The 17,373-nt window shown below is 35.3% G+C and overlaps 2 protein-coding genes across 5 annotated transcripts in view; both read right to left on the reverse strand.

The window, feature by feature from the left end:
* Positions 1 to 2,551: 2,551 nt before the first annotated feature.
* The window catches only part of LOC105203196 (all trans-polyprenyl-diphosphate synthase PDSS2), a 49,561-nt gene continuing 34,739 nt past the window's right edge, over positions 2,552 to 17,373 (reverse strand). For 2 of the 4 annotated variants that reach the window (XM_039454266.1, XM_039454265.1), the window contains 4 exons: positions 14,240 to 14,395; positions 5,512 to 6,910; positions 4,462 to 4,751; positions 2,552 to 4,020 (listed from right to left, as the gene is read on the reverse strand). In XM_039454266.1, the coding sequence (XP_039310200.1) occupies positions 6,752 to 6,910; positions 14,240 to 14,395 (315 nt within the window). In that variant the 3' untranslated portion in view covers positions 2,552 to 4,020; positions 4,462 to 4,751; positions 5,512 to 6,751. The remainder of the gene's footprint in view (positions 4,021 to 4,461; positions 4,752 to 5,511; positions 6,911 to 14,239; positions 14,396 to 17,373) is intronic. The other 2 variants (XM_039454267.1, XM_026138920.2) reach the window with 2 other exon arrangements.
* On the reverse strand, positions 4,610 to 6,094 carry LOC113004719. The gene is made up of 3 exons (XM_026138916.1): positions 5,941 to 6,094; positions 5,512 to 5,869; positions 4,610 to 4,751 (listed from the first exon to the last, which is right to left on the reverse strand). The coding sequence occupies exons 1-3, from the start codon at positions 6,092 to 6,094 to the stop codon at positions 4,610 to 4,612; spliced, it is 654 nt and encodes a 217-aa protein (XP_025994701.1).

Consider the following 17,373-nt stretch of genomic DNA (forward strand, 5'->3'; position numbering starts at 1 on the left):
TGACATCTCCTTTTCTTTTGCAGCTGCTTGTTTTGTTGAAATTCACACACAGCATTAGTAGCAACCATGATATACATACAAGGGTATGCTCTTGCGCATGGTAACGCCAGCCAACCAATGAGAATTGCAGCCTGATACGTCATCATTAGGCGGCAAATTCGAAGCGCTTATGCTTAATTTATCGAATATACGTAGAGAAAGCTGAAAAATGATCGCTGTCACTTGAGATAATCAGTAAAATAAAGTATATAATAAATAATTAAGTGAATAATGACAATGTTATTACAGAATAAACGAGACTCTCACCAGAGTGATGAATAAGAAGTATGTCACATCAGTTTATAAATTAGCTAAACTAAAATTAATATCGGAATCCATGGAATACATTGAAATATTTTGGATACATTGGAATTATGAACAATATTGGATACATGGAAATTATTAATTAAAAATAAATTAATTGTTAATAAATTGTACTATTTTAAGTCCCACATAGAACTGAAACCTCCAATGGACGTCTAATGGACGTTTGCCGTGGAAGTACGGACCTTCCAGTGGACGTCCCATGAACATCCAATGGACGGCCACTAGACATCCACAGTTCCGCATTGCGCACGTCCATTGGACGTCCATTAGACGTTAACAACGGATGTCCATTAGACGTTACGTGGATCATTAATAAAGGGTTCATAGAGCCTTAGTGGATGACAAACTGATGTCACGTGGATTATTAGTAGAGGCTTTATGGAGTCTCAGCAGATGTTACTTAGATTATTAATGGACGTGTACCGTGGAAGTTCGGACCTTCAGTGGACATCTAATGGACGGTAAAAAAAATTTTTTTTTAAACAAATTTTATTATTTTTATAGCTTAATCTGTATTCACTGTTTCACATATAACATTTTAATTTACTAATTACAATTACGTACTATTTTATAAATTTTTGAAACGCATCGGCGCCGGCGGGATTCGAACCTAAGATCTTCGGAACGATAACCTAGTATCTTAACACTGAGCTAAACGTACACTTGTGAGATTATTAATAAAAAGTTATATTTGAAGTAAAGCTGATTTGAACAAGAAAAAACTGGCGTCTTGGGTATCGCGCGAACACTCTTATTAACCTTTTGTTTATTTAGCCTTAGATATTTTTAATATAAATTATATAAATAATTAAAACTTGTTTCTGCCCATGGCCAAATCAGTCAAAAAACAACAATTAGAAATAGTATCAAAGCATGAAAAAACATTAATGACGTAAAAAGCCCGTTGCCAAAGTTAATCTTGCAATTAGTTGTTATAAACAAATTGTCAAAACTGACTGTAGAGGAGAACTGATTGCGCCAATCGATTCACCGAGAAAAATTACTAAAAAAACATATATGACGCTTTTTTAATTGTCATAGTTGTTATAATTGTTATAAACAAATTAGTTGCATAATTGTTTTAATAAAGAGATAATGATCAAATTCCGTACAGAGAGCGCATGATATATGTAATATAACATTTTATCCTTGTTTAACTTCTAATGATCAACAAGGATAACGTCATGCGCATTATATGCTTTACGGAATCTATCTGACTTCTATGATAAAAGTAAAATTTCATGAAGCTATAGAAATTTTATGGACTTCTAATGGACGTCCATCTGACTTCCATGATGGAAGTAAAATCCTATGAAGCTATAGAGGTTTAATGGACTTCTAATGGACGTCCATCTGACTTCTATGATGGAAATAAAATGGAGCTATGGAGGTTGGATGGATGTCTAATGGAGATCTATCTGACTTCCATGATAGAAGTAAAATCCCATGGAGCTATGGAGGTTGGATGGATGTCTAATGGAGATCTATCTGACTTCCATGATGGAAGTAAAATCCCATGGAGCTATGGAGGTTGAATGGATGTCTAATGGAGATCTATCTGACTTCCATAATGGAAGTAAAATCCCATGGAGCTATGGAGGTTTTATAGACTTCTAATGGACGTCTATCTAACTTCCATGATGGAAGTAAAATCTCATGGAGCTATGAAGGTTTCATGAACTTCTAATGGATGTCCATCTGACTGCTATGATGAAAATAAAATCCCATGGAGCTATAGAGGTTGGATGGATGTCTAATGGAGATCTATTTGACTTCCATGATGGAAGTAAAATTCCATGGAGCTATGGAGGTTTCATGGATTTCTAATGGACGTCCATCTAACTTCCATGATGGAAGTAAAATCCCATGGAGCTATGGAGGTTTCATGGACTTCTAATAGACGTCCATCTGACTTCCACCATGGAGATAGACGTCCCATGGAGGTATGGAAGGGCGATGGACATCCACTGGAGGTCAATTTCTATGTGGGGTAGCATTAATATAATTAAAATAGCATTAATATAGCAATTTTATTGTTTATGTATGTGTATTTGTTGCAAAACACATTAAGTGAAATAACGTGAAAATTAGCTGAAATAAAAATCAATGAAATTTTAGTACTTTATTTAAAAAATTGGGGATTTATGAATGGAAAGGAAAACCATTGTTTACATATATATTAATATCTCTCTATGTGATTTTATTATTGACAAATTTTGACAATTTTTTTTTCTTATGTCTATTTCTATTTTGTATAGAAATCGCACGATTTATTTCACGTACACGAATGTACGTTCGCGTTCTTACCTCTTTAGGTATTTCAATAGGATGTATTAAACCTATTATTTTTCCAGCCAATGTATTAAAAATAAATTTATCTTTACAAAGTGACGAACCGTGGAACTTACTGAACTCTATATTCATAACGCGCGCAGTTTCTAACAGTTCTTTAGAGGGATATATACAATTGCCACGTGAAATAAACTGTCAGTCTAAATGATTTAGACTGGCTACATTAACTGGCAAGAAGCATGTTTCTGTACCTAAATAAAGATATTTATGTTTAAATTTATAGGCTACGTAGCCAGCGACGTATTTTAAACCTTCATCTTCTATGATGTCAATGACATCCAACTCATCTAACGATTTTAAAAGTTCCTCTTGTTCAACAGACATGTTGAACGAACTTAAATCGCATAGAGGAGAATCATCATTTTCACCATCGACATAATGTGCGAACTGTTCTTCAGCAAAATGTGATGGCTCTTCTTGAGCAATATATGGAGCCAATATATTGTTTAAGACTTGCTCTTCAAATGTATCTTGTTTCGTGTCTCCATTAAGTACCGAAGAACTTTCAGTACCTAGTACCGAAGAATTTTCGGTACCCAACGGAGACATGAAGCAAGACACATTTGATTCACTTGTCGTTACATTAGAAGTTCTACAAAAAAGATTAGTCGAGTGTTTTCCTAAAATATATCTCTTAAGCCTATATTTAAAATCTAATGCTGTGGGGTGATCGTATGCACATCCAGTAGCTCGATTGAAGGAAAAAAATTTTCCAGTAAGTCTTGATTCAGACGCCTTGTGATAACGTATTTCATAACAAAATTTTCATCGGAATACTTTTCTTTTAAATATATAAACAATTGTTCTAATGAATTATTACTAACAATAATGCCTTTTTGGAATAATAGTAATTTTTTATGCTTTCCGATTTTTATTTTGTGCATGAAATCCGTCATTTAGTACAAAATCGCATTTTGTTTTTGCAAATCAATGCTATATGCATTTTTGCCTTCGTGTTTACCATACATATTCGAAGAATTAAAAACATCAAACCAATTGTTGCATAATTTTATAAAATTTGATGTTTCTTCCAATTTGTATTTTCTAAATAATGTTTCTGCTCACGCCATTCAATCGCACAAGCTGTCTTATTTGACAATAATTGAGCAGCAGGAAGGACTTTTTGTCGCTCGGATCCTTTTACATCTAAGTGATACTGCGATATCGCAAATGCGACTTTTAAATTGTTGACATTTATCGCTAAAACTTTTTCGATACATTTCTTATCTATTAGATGATCATCTATGTTGAATCCTTGATCGAGGAAGTGATTTCGTAGTAGTTTCAACAAATGCGGTGCATCTGCAAATACATAAACTCTTAAATCAGCATTACAAGGGTGCTGAAAAAAAAAGTTTTTAGGTGCAAGCCCGATTTCTAGTTCAGCCCACAAAGCCATATTACCTGGACCCTGTCGCTTATTACAGCAACAACTGTATAATCTACGTCATAAAGACATGCAATAATATTGAAAATAGTATCTTTGGTCATCGCTTTATAACAATAATATACGGGTTGTTTCCAATTAGAAAATAAACTTCTAACCATAACACACTGACAAGTTTTGTGTGGTCCTACGACTTGTGTCTCTCTCTCTCTATAGCTATTTTATTATTTAAATAAATTTCGTCAAATGTTAGGACCACAAGCTTTTCATGTTTTTGCATGCACCTACCCTTAAATTCCATGCAATGTAATATAGGAGTTAACACACCCACATTTATTTTTATTTTACTTGCCCACCTTCGGATCATTGTCAGACAGGGAGCGGTATTTTTACAACGTTACGCAAATACCGATAAGCCTTTGGGCTAACGCTCCTTAATGATATCGCAATTGCAATATCTTCGGAAGACCAGACGACACGTTTCTTTTGTGGATTTAGCAGCATTTAAATCTGTCCTGGCGTAAATACATGCTTCAGTAATCTGTACATATTTTCTTGAACTTTTTCTTTTATCTGTTTTTCTTTCTTCTTCTCGGACTGCATAAGCGCCTCTTTTGTTTTCGCTAACTCCACTTGTAGATTTTTTCTGAAAGTATTTCATAAAATAAATATAAATCCTCAATATATAACATATCAATTGTTAAAATATACAAAATTATATAAAGTATACTAAGTATAAAGATTCAAGGCTCTCGGTACATAAATACAAAATATAATAAATAATTAGACAAATAAGAATCAACGCGTGGATGGATTTTGCGTATGCTAAGAAATTAAATTAAATTTTTATGCAAAAAGCACATTACTTCTTGATATTTTATCAAGTATTAAAATTAATTATTTGATCTCAATTTTGAGATTTATTTAATAAAAGCTCCCCTACACCCCCCCTAAAGATATAGGCGAGAAAAAATATCGGGATATCGAGATATGAGGCTAAGTAGCTCAGTTGGAAGAGCTTAGACTCTCGCCTTGATATTTTTCTCGCCTATATCCTCAAGAGGGTACACGGGGGCTTTTATTAAACAAATCTCAAAATTAAAATCAATTTATTAATTTTAATACTTGGTGAAATAACAAGAAATAATGTGCTTTGTGCATAAAAATTAAATTAAATTTCTTAGCATACGCAAAATCCATCCGCGCGTTGGCTCTTATTTGCCTAGTTGTTTAATATATTTGCATATAAAATATATACATATATGAAGTATGTAAAAATTAATCATCTAAATATAAATTAAATATAAAATTTAAAAATGTATTTAATTTCTTTTTTACAAACTTTGGCTTGCTTTACTTTTTGAACAATAAAAAATAATGAAATAAAGAATACAATTTAAACTTACACTAGCGTAGAATAATCTGCAGTAGTAACTGTTGTTATTGCATCTCCTGCAATACTATCCAATGTTGCGGGTTGAGATTTAGCAGTTGATGATGGTTCTGTTTCAGCAATACTCTCTGATATTATTTTGAGAGTTATCGTTGATGGTATTGCTTCGGTAATATAATCCGATATTGTTTTATGTGCATCTTCGGCACATGTATCTAGTCTTTTAACCATATGCAATTCTGAAAATAAATGCAATGTGGGGATTGCATCCAATCTTAACTTTCGTCCTCTTAAAGGAGAATAATTCAAAGCTATATGCTGTGCAGGCTCGTCGTAGCACGATGCGTCGAAGTGTTTAGAACTTATCTTTCCTGAACAAAATAAACTGTATGTTACAGCTATTAATTTACTAATACGTTAATATGAAATAACTGACTCTTACCATAAGTCATATTTACACCATTTTTGCACACTTCACGCCATTTTACAGCAATTGCATTATCTTTGGGAAACCTAAAATATTTCACTGGCTTTTCTTCTATTATTATTCTTTTTCGGTAAGAATTGTTACAACCTTTCACTGCACAAGCACTCATTGTCACAGCGCACAGCACACAAAATTTAAAAAGCAACAACCCATGTGTCATTACATGCCTGCTGCAGCCATATTTTTTCGCGCCGAAGTGATTTGAACGTAGCCGAGGCTATAAAAATGTGACATAAGCAGGCTGCTGCGCAAGAATGTTCTAAACTCGTCCATCGGAAAAGCATACCCTTGTATTTATATCATGTTCCGATCGAGACTCCCTTGTTCGCGCATGCGCATTGATATGGCAGAAAAAAACAGTAGTAAAACGCGTGCGGGCTAGTGGGCGCTTTAATTATTCCTGCCAAATAAAGTAATAATAATAATAATTATTATTATTATGGAGATTCATGGGGAATAATGGGAAATTATGGGAAATTTCGGTAGAGTAGGAATAAATATCTGGATATTATAGCTACGTGAAATCGCACCTTAATTCGTTTCACGCGTCGGACCATCAATACCGAGCGTAAAAATATATAGTATATCAAAATTCAAACTTTATTTTTTTTCTCTCTTTTAAAGAAATTATAATATTTGTAGCAATTTTTGTACAATTTTTATCTTATATTATTTTTCTTTTTTAAGATGTAATTTGTATAAATTATGTAATGTTACAAATATGTAGCACACGCTTGTTTCCAATAAAAATTTAAAAACACATTTTTTATTCAAAATTATTTATTGCAGCAATAATATCAAATAATGCCTCTCTGGTGTTGCTTTCTTTAAAGCAGCCCAAGATTTTCTTCGCTTTTTGCGAGTGTTCCCTCACAAGTGTTTTAGTTAATCCAATTCCTGGACCAGCTGCGACAATTTCAAGCACCTATATACATTGTTCATAATCAATTTTTATTTAATATAATAAAAGATAGTTATTAATTTAATTAGGAATTATTGATATAGTCGATTGTGACTTTTCTAACTTTCTATACTTAAATAAAAGAAGGGCTCAGAGAGAAAGAACAACAGTACATGTGTGGCCATGCTAATTCATAGAGAGAGAGAGAGAGAGAGAGAGAGAGAGAGAGAGAGAGAGAGAGAGAGAGAGAGCGTTTATTTGGTTACAGTCAACATCAAATCTTCTATGGCGCGCGGGAAAACTTGAATCAAAAACTGAGGAGCGAGTCTACTTAAAATAAGAAGTACTTTTATTACTGCTGATATAAGGATCGATCCGGGAAACTGAGATGGCTATGAAATGACTGGGTGGAACACTGAATACTTGAGAATGACTGAATATATTTCTGACTTTACACTCGTGCGCGTGGTGTGTCCGCCATTAACTCATAACGTGAAGAAGAAGGAAGCTCGCCGGCGCGCCACCGTTCGGTCAGGACCGTCTTTCCTTTCGTTGCGATTAAGGGAACTAAAGTAACTAGCTGGGTTTCTAGAACTTTGTAGAAAGTAATCTTCCTCATAAAGTACATTGTCATAAATGAGCTTCTAAATTGAAATAACAAGCAAAAATCCGACAAGTACACAATTCTAAATAACAAAAACATTGCAAGAGAAAAACTTTAGTTCAGACACTCTTATTCCCCTTTATCTCAAACAAAATTTTGAAATGAAATTTACGCACACAAAATTTCAATCCGGGCGTAAAACTGCTCCCGATCTTTCAAGTTGTCATCCCGATATGTGGAAAACGTTAACATTGTTGATTTTGTCCAGCTAAAGAAGATTCCAAAGCAGAGTCAAAACGTTAAATGCAGATAACATTAATACGGTTTAGAAATATATTTAATTTTGCGCACCACTAATCGCACTTGACTCTCATTTGCCTTTATTTATTAAAACTAAATCCGAGGGTTTCGAACTGAAATAAAAACCAAAAGTCCGACAAGTACCTAATTTCAAATAACAAAAACTCTGCAAGAGGAAAGTCATACACTCTCATTCCCTTTTATTTCAAACAAAATTTTGAAACAGAATTTACGCGCACAAAATTCCAATCTGACAACTTTCCACTCTACCTTGGGCTTCTGCCACAGGTTACTAAGCATTATCTTCTGCGATTCAAAGAAATAGAACGACTTCCCACTCTACCCCGGGCTGCTGCCGTGGGTTACCAAGCGTCATCTTCCGTGATTCTGCTTAAAAAGAACTCTCAGCTTCTGAAGAAAGAACAGTCTTACAAACTCTATTCCCAAAGTGAGGACTTCCAGAGAAACACTATGATTTCTTGCTCTATCCCAGGCAACTGCCGGGTTACTGAGCGCCGCCCGCGTCATTCTTAAATCAACACCTTTCAGGAAGAAAAAAAACCTCAGACGTTCTTCTGCTCCATCCTCCGCTTTTGCCACGGGTAACTGAGCGTCGTCCGCAATTCAGACTAAAATGACGACATCCTGCTCTACCCTGGACTCCTGCCACAGGTTACCAAACATTGTCTTCTGCAATCCACTCGACGACTTCTGTTCTATCCTGGGCCTTGCCACAGGTTACCGAGCGTCATTCCAAGCAATCTCAAACAAAATAACGACCTTCTGCTCTTCCCCGGGCTTCTGCTTCGGGTAACTGTAGCATTATCCGCTGCAAACGAAACTTGTACTGAACGAAGAAATTCCAAGAGAAGCTAAATTCGTTTTCAATTCCTGAGAAAAGAACGGTCCTCCGAATCTATTCCCCAAGATGAGAACTTTCAAGGAAGCACGACGACTTTCTGCTCTACTCCGGCCACGAGTTACCAAGCGTCGTCCGTGTCATATCTAAACCAACATCTTTCAGGGAAAAAAAAAAAACCTCAAACCGTCTCCTCCTTTGCTTGAGACGAAATCTTAATTCCAAAAAGAAGAAATTCTAAACTGTAACAGTAACTTTCTCACTACTTTTTTTTATATTTCAAAATCTAAACCGAAACTTTCTCTACTTCATTTTCCCTCTTTTTAGAAAAATCAAACTTTCCCTTTCCTCTAAATTACTCAAGAAATTGAAAATTCTAAAAGGAAACGATACGCCATGCGTCAACTAAAACGGTAAAAACTAATAGAAGATATAAGCGTAAAATGCGCTTGACAAGAATTCTTTTATCCTCAATCGTAGACGTGCTTGCCCTATAAGAAAATCCGTGTTTTTTTTTTGCATTTTAAACTGATCAAAAAAACGCAAAAGCAACGTAGATGCAACGCGTCATAAACGATTCAAACATCCGATGCAAAATGCAAAAACTTCGATACATAATTCTTTGCGTGAAAGAAAACATCTTTGGAAGAACTTAGTTGGTAATGCGTTTCTGTAGATACTTTCTGCACCGCTTCGTCTTCTTTGACGCAGTTGAAATCGAACACGCTCTTCCAACGCAGTTTGCAGTTTGATAATTCTGCAGAGCCCGTCGTTTCAGTATCTTTTGTCGTCTGCTCGACAACATCTTCCAAAGACTGCACATTCGGTTGCTCGACGACTTCCGTGAAGCCACTCCCAAAGAGCATGTGCACATCCCCTTTCTAGGAGTATATACTGTTGTGCCCGGTGATGATCCAGGCATGTCGGTAGGTATTTCGGGATCGTTTACAGCGCCTTAGGAGTTAGGACTCTTAGGAAGGGCCGCTTGGTGGTCGAAGATGAAACACTTGCTTTCCCAACGTTAATATAAATGTATATTTCTTCTAATATTCCTTGTTACACTTGCTTAGTAACGATACGTGTCACTCGTACGCTTTCTTCCCGGACGGCCCGGTATATATTGATCGATTTTTATCTTTGGATTGTGTTATTAACTCGACGTGTAAGTTACGCACGGCGAGTAATACACCGGATAGCTGTTAGATTGACTTTTACGTCGCTTTCCGATTTTGTCGGTATATGATATTTATGCAGAAATCTGTCGTTTGGTTTGGCCAATCGTGTTTCTGCAGCTCCCACGGTTAGCCGAAATCCGAATACCGAAAAGCGACTTAGCAGTAGCTGACGTAGCGCGATCGTATTTCGGGCCAGAAGCCCGACAGACCATCAGCGTCTTTTGATTCTTTTGCGCATGCGGAATTTGAATCCGCTGCGCGTATGCATAACAATAGGAATCTTAATTTCTTGTTGCTATGCGCGTTATTAACTGGGTACAACCCCTAACAGCACAAGACGTCCTCGGGATGATCCTGAATTCGTCCTGAATGTCCCGGGACAATAATGGGACGGACTTAGGATATTATATTAGGATGAAAATTTCAGGACTTTCCGAGCAATGTTAAATAAACTAAAGAAATTCTATATACAGCCTACATTATACCACTAGACGTAATTTTAAGTCGTCCACACAGCACACTGTATTCAAACGACGTCTAAGTCCTAAGCCGAGCCTAAAAACGTCCGTAGGTCGTTCAAATCCTAAGTCGATCCTAAGGACGTCCTTTGATCGTCTCTTTGTATCATATAACACAAACTAGAAAAGCTAAGGAAAAATAGAAAAATTCACGGTTATAATACTTTTCCGCATTCCTACATTATCAAATAACTAACTCCTTTAATGTTAAAACTTTTATTTAATAAAGATTTGAATTTGAGCAAAGAAAATTGAGATTAAGAATTTTGCTTTAAACAAAAAAGACCAAGACTGCCTACGGAGGGTTAATCCAGACTATACATAATATCTAAGTATGTATATAAAGAAAGTTTTTATTATAAATCACACTTAAACATATAAAATTATTTTAATAAAAAAGAAAGGTTTGTATTGTATCAGAAAATTAAGTATACGAGTAGGATTTGTTTTTTATTGCTGCATTGGACTGCACTAGCTTTTTCTTTTTGCTTTCATCAAATTTTAAACATATACCTAAATATTATTTTTAACGCAGAATGTGCACTACTTCAGCAATAAAAAGCAGGCCTATGATACATATGACAGCTACTCTGAATCATAAAGATCAACTTAAAATTATACATTGTTTTTAAATAATTAATCACATATTTAATCCCTAATGAATAAAAAAAATAAAAAAATTTCTTTGATATATAATAATGTTAAATGTTAATTTCACAATTTCAAACATATAAAGATATAGAGCCGCTGTTCATATATCATCAAAAATTGGCAGCGTTTAGAGAAAAATACAGCTTTGTAATTGTTGTAAAATTCTTTAATATAAATGGTTATACATTCAGATACAAAAAGTAAGGGCAAATATTAATTATATCAAAGAATTTTACAACGGTATCAATAGACAAAATAGATCTATGAATGAAGAAACCTCAATCTACATCTCAATGAGCAGACAATATTTTTTAAATGTTTTTTTTAATAAAAATTTTTTCATACTTAATTTAGTTATTGTATTATATTGACATATTTTCTAGTTGCATTCTTAAACAAATAATAACAAAAAAGTTATTCCAGATGCTAATCCGCATTTGTAAATATCAGTAGAAAAACTATAATTTTATATATGTTTATATAAATAATATGATTTAATTATACATAGTTCATCTTTTCAATAATATAAATTTACTTAATCTATCAGTTATATACACATATTAGAACAAAGTGTTCACAGATCATCACGAGGGATCCAGTTCGCAGCAATCACGGAGGTCAAGCAACGTTCACCGGAGTCGCGACTTGGATGGGTGACCGTTTAGAAATTTTCGAGAAAAAATTCCCGATTTTTTTTTTACGAAAAATGTTTTTTAAAATGTTATTAAAATATTGTTTTGCTCATTGGAATTATGTAGTGTAATAATATAATATATTTATGCGAATATTCCTTAAATATCCTAAAATGATCCTGAAATGCGTATGTATATCCCCAGGATTGCGAATGGACGTCCTTAGGACTCCCGATGGGACGTCCACAGGATGTCCATAAGCAAGAATGAAGCGCTCATTTGGCAGTCCACAGGACGTGCACAGGATGTTTCGGAACTATAACAGGTAGTCCCCAGGATATCCCGCTCGTCCCGACAGGACGTCCCATGGACGTCCCTGTGCTATTAGGGACAGTACTAAGGCCATAACTCGAAGGTCGTTCGCAAGTGTATATATATTCGAAAGAAAAAGCTCATCTAGTTCGTCCTATTCTGGTCGAGTTCCCAAAATGTTACGACCGGACAGGTCGGTTCACACTCGCGCATAACAGAAACACACATGCGCTCATGAAATAATGAGACAGACTTAATAAAATTACGGTCATTAATAGAAATCTGTGACAGATTGTTAAAGAAATCCAGGAACAAGACAAAGACGACGACAACCGATTGTCATATATCCCGACATTAAGATAGCCGCTCGCCGACCCAACCTTCCATACTGAGCGTAACAATACCATAATTTTGTAGGAACACACTCTTCCACAACTGCAGTTGGATAATGATCAGTGCTGCCATCAAAACAGTAGTTCAAAAAAAGAGTAATAATTATTAATAGTGATTAAAATAATGATTACTTTTAAACAAAAAAGTGACAAAATGTAATTTTTTAGATATAAAATACGAGGTGTGATCAAAAAGTAAGGTGACTTTTTGAATTTCGCGCGCTCTGTACACTCTAATTTCAAAATTTTTTTTTTTTTGTGTTGGTACACTCGTCACGATCATATGTTCACAGTTTTGACTACATAGCATGTGTTGTTTTTATGTGAGAGGCATAAAGGTTAGACTCGTGTTTGCGTGCTTGGCGATTTTTTGCTGTTGAAAATAATGGAGCAGAGAGTTTGTATTAATTTTTGTGTAAAAAATGGTATTAAGTGTTCAAAAACTCTCGAAATGTTGACAGTGGCGTACGGTGAGTCAACTTTGAGCAAAAAAAATGTTTATAAATGGTATAAGTTATTCCAAGAGGGCCGAGAAAATGGTAACGATGAACCTCGCTCTGGACGCCCCAGCACGTCAAAAACCGAAAATGTTCAGGAAGTGAAAGAAATTGTGTTGAAAAATCGTCGAATCACGATTAGAGAAATAGCTGATGATCTTAACATATCGTTTGGCTCATGCCAATCAATTTTAACGGATGTTTTGGGTATGACACGTGTGTCTGCGAAATTCGTTCCAAAACTGCTTAATTTTGATCAGAAGCAGCATCGCATGAACATCGCCCAAGACATGTTGAACGACGTCAATGATGATCCTGATCTGCTCAAAAGGGTTATAACTGGTGACGAAACATGGGTATATGGTTATGACGTCGAAACCAAAGCCCAATCATCCCAGTGGAAGAGTCCAGGAGAGCCAAGACCGAAAAAGGCAAGTTCGTTCGAATGTGAAGGTTTTGCTCACAGTTTTCTTTGATTACCATGGCGTTGTGCATCAAGAATTCCTACCACAAGGTCGTACGGTAAACAAGGAGTATTACCTTGAGGTTATGCGGCGTTTGCGTGAATCAATAAGAAAAAAACATCCGGAAGTGTGGAAAGAAAATTCATGGATTCTGCACCATGATAATGCACCTGCGCACACGTCGTTACTAGTGAGTACTTTTTTGGCCAAAAACAATACTATCATCATGCCTCAGCCACCGTATTCACCAGACTTGGCCCCCTGCGACTTTTTCCTCTTCCCAAAATTGAAAAGGCCTATGAAAGGACGAAGATTTGCGACGATTGAGGAGATTAAGGCTGCATCGCTGGAGGAACTCAAGGCAATACCCAAAAGTGCATTTCAGAAATGTTGGGAAAAGCGCTGGCACAAATGCATTGTATCAGAGGGAGATTATTTTGAAGGGGATAACATAATTTTGGATGAATAAATGAATATTTTTTTATAAAAATGAAAAGTCACCTTACTTTTTGATCACACCACGTATGCATAGTTTCTTCCATGTCGGTTCGTCAAGGCATGATGCCTTCCAAAGGCATTTTCTAATCTTTACTTTTTAATCCTTGGACGCTAAATCTTATTATTTATTTTGTACAGTCATGGGTAGTATAGTTGTATAGTTGCGACACATTTTTTCGATGGTTTTCGGAATGTTGTCTTGCTCATCGAACGTAATTACTTGGATCCACGGGTAAGAACCAATTACTTTCGCCACTCGATGAGGAAAGCTGTATTTCCAAAAACTATCGAAGAGAAAATGTCGCAACTATACTGTCCACGACTGTACACGCCACACGTGCACTGTGTTCATAACCTATTAGACCATAGTAAAGCAGATTTGGAGACTTTTCTAATATTTTCTAATAGTCCAAAAAAAGTCCAGAAAAGAAGATTGTGATTTATTTCAAACCTTTAAGTAATCAACGTTTTCAACTGATTCCAATCCCTTTTCAAGCTCTATTAAAATTGACGGATCATGTTCAACATGGAACATAATTGGAGCTGCACACAAATTCTGCAAAATTTCCTTATCTTTATTGATGCATAAACGCAAGTCCGACAAAGCCTATAAGGAGTTTAATGCATAAGATATATGCAATTAACATTTTATAAAAGTACTGTACAAATTATACAAAGTTAATGAAGGGTTGGAAACGTTATCTTAAAAAGTAACGTGTTACTTTTTTACTTTTTTAAAAAAGTAACTCGTTACCGCTACCCGTTACTGACTTCACAAAGTAACGCGTTACCATTACCGTTACTTGAAAAATAACAATTCGTTACTTTTTTGTTACATTTTGTAATGCTAAAGTATTAAATAATTAGGTTCAAAATTACGTTATTAGATTTAATATTACGTTATTTATTTTATAAGTGTTAGATTCAACGAACTTGAATCTCATTTAAATAAAGTTCGGCCCTAAATATGCCCCTCGTCTCGCCTGGTTGAAAATGCTAGGATAAGATTGCCGATTACGCACCGGCTCCTAAATCGCTTCACCTTGCGTATAAATTCAACTACAGTACACCCAAGAACTTTGATTCTGTCCATAAGGAAATTTTCCAAACTGAGAAGTCACTACTTTCTACATACTCGCAGTTCATGATTAATGAAACGACTAGAGCTTATTGGTTGTTACGTTAATCATGAAGTGTAAGTGTAAAAAAATAGCGACTTCTCTGTTTGGAAAATTTCCCCATGGACAGAATCAAAGTCCTTAGGTATACTTGTACACTTTTTGCAGAATTATTTGGGAACTACATAACATTATCATTATCTTTTATTGAACTCAACACGTTAAGAACAATAGAAATTTTGTAATTAATATTTCTAGAAAAATGGTGAATTCGATGCTATTTTTTAACACATTTCGTTTGATTGCAAAAAAGGTAAAATAAATAATCAAAATTTCGATAATTTGTAATAATCACAATATTATTAAAATTAGATTAGCAATGTTCAAATAACTTTATATTCTTATTTGTCAATTAAATAAATAAAGTTTTACAAAATGTTTCAGTTTCCTAAATTGCACCATTGCTTTGGTCGTGGCTATATATATATATATATATATATATATATATATATATATATATAAACACACACACACACACATACACAGGGTGTCCCAGACCACCCGTCTCACCCGATTTTTTCGTAAACGTGACATTTTAAAGAAAAATGTTTCAGACAAAAGTTTTGTGACTTCAAGGGGGACATAAAATGGGGGATATAAAACTTTATATTCTTATTTGTCAATTAAATAAATAAAGTTTTACAAAATGTTTCAGTTTCCTAAATTGCACCATTGCTTTGGTCGTGGCTATATATATATATATAAAAACACACACACACACATACACAGGGTGTCCCAGACCACCCGTCTCACCCGATTTTTTCGTAAACGTGACATTTTAAAGAAAAATGTTTCAGACAAAAGTTTTGTGACTTCAAGGGGGACATAAAATGATGTCATTGGTTTGACCTTGGATAGTCGTTTGAAGATCACGTGAAGGTCACCTTTAATTTCTTAAATGGAAACCCCCATTTTTCAATGCATATTCTTGTAGCTTACCTCGAGAGCTTTCCAAAACGCTATAATAAAACGTTTTATTAATCAGTACTTTTCGAGTTATGAGGGTTGAAAGTTACGGTACCGCCGGCATTAGCATTACCCAAGGTGTAACGCGTGAAGGTTGCATGGTCGGATTTACACCTCTGGTGTGTATGTGTGTGTTTTGTGTGTTTGTGTTTGTGTTTGCCCGTTCACGGGCAACTCTAGATGTATGCGCTCCATCTTGCTGGAAAAACATGTTTGGGCGCAATTGTAGAAGAATATTTTCAAGCAATGGCGGAAAGAAAGTAGATTTTGTCGGAAATATCCGATTTTACGCGCTGCGTTAATTAAACCGAGGACCAAATATTTGACTCCCCTTTAGTTTAGTCTTTAGTCTAACACACGTACACATGCACATTCTCTTTCTTTCGTTTCTTTTAATTCAGTAATTTCGTCAGTAATAACGAAAAAACTCTCCACAAGTATTTCTTACGCACGAACAACCGCAAAAATTCATTCAAAACAACGTCAGCCTTGAATCGATTAAAAACGTTTTGTCTTGTCATATACGTTTTTCATGTCTGATACTGTCACGTAAAGTGTAACAAAATTCTTATTTATCAGCCATGTCGTATTCAAACGCGGAAGCTTGTGATATGATGCTTATTTTAGGTGAATGTGATGGTCAATTTAGAGCAGCTGCAAGATTGTGGCGAGAACAATACCCAGATCGCACTCCTCATTCGTACAAAGTTTTTTCTCGCTTAGCTAACCGAATTACCAATAAAGGTATTATTCAACCGGATCACAATAAAGGTAGACGAATTTGACGCCAAGTTAGAGATGAAAGGATGCCGGAGATTCTTGCATCCGCTCAATTGCATCCCTGCCAATCATTAAGAGGTACAGAAAGAGATTCTGGAATTAGTCGCAGCACGATCTGGCGAATTTTCCATGAAAACAAGCTACATCCGTACAGAATGTCTCTTCACCAAGCATTAACGATTGACGATTTTAGATACAAATTCAGGGGCGTCCCAACCCGGGTGTGCAAAGAGTGCAAGGCAAACGGGCGCCACGTTTAAGGGGGCGATACACTCAAAATTTTTTCAAAAACAAGTCCTACCTCTTAGAAAATTGTTTATTTAAAAAACTTTTTTATTGAGTCCTTGTAAACATTTAACTAAAATTATTGTTAAATATAAATACTACTGTGTCCAAAAAGTAAGGTGACATTGCATTTTAAATCTCCCGCGCGCACGGATTTGGAGGAATAAAATTTTTTTTAGGTTGGTAGGACTGTCTTTGACATCCAAGAGAAGTAACACGTCAAAATATCCATTAGTGTTTGAGATACGCATTGTTTTGTGAGCTGCTAAAAGTGAATTTCTCGTTTTTTGCCGTGTCTACATTTGTTGAGCAAAGAATTTGCATTAAATTTTGTTTGCGGAATCAAATTTCTGCTGCAGAATCGTTGCGGATGCTG

Source organism: Solenopsis invicta, chromosome 10, assembly GCF_016802725.1.
Source record: "Solenopsis invicta isolate M01_SB chromosome 10, UNIL_Sinv_3.0, whole genome shotgun sequence".
Lineage (NCBI taxonomy): Eukaryota > Metazoa > Arthropoda > Insecta > Hymenoptera > Formicidae > Solenopsis > Solenopsis invicta.

Excerpts from the sequence above, each read along its gene's own strand:
- LOC113004719 (XM_026138916.1), bottom strand. The coding sequence starts at position 6,094 with ATGAGTGCTTGTGCAGTGAAAGGTTGTAACAATTCTTACCGAAAAAGA. Across the intron at positions 5,870-5,940 it reads TGGTGTAAATATGACTTATG|GAAAGATAAGTTCTAAACAC; the intron begins GTAAGAGTCAGT and ends TATTTTGTTCAG. Across the intron at positions 4,752-5,511 it reads GCAGATTATTCTACGCTAGT|AAAAAATCTACAAGTGGAGT; the intron begins GTAAGTTTAAAT and ends AAATACTTTCAG.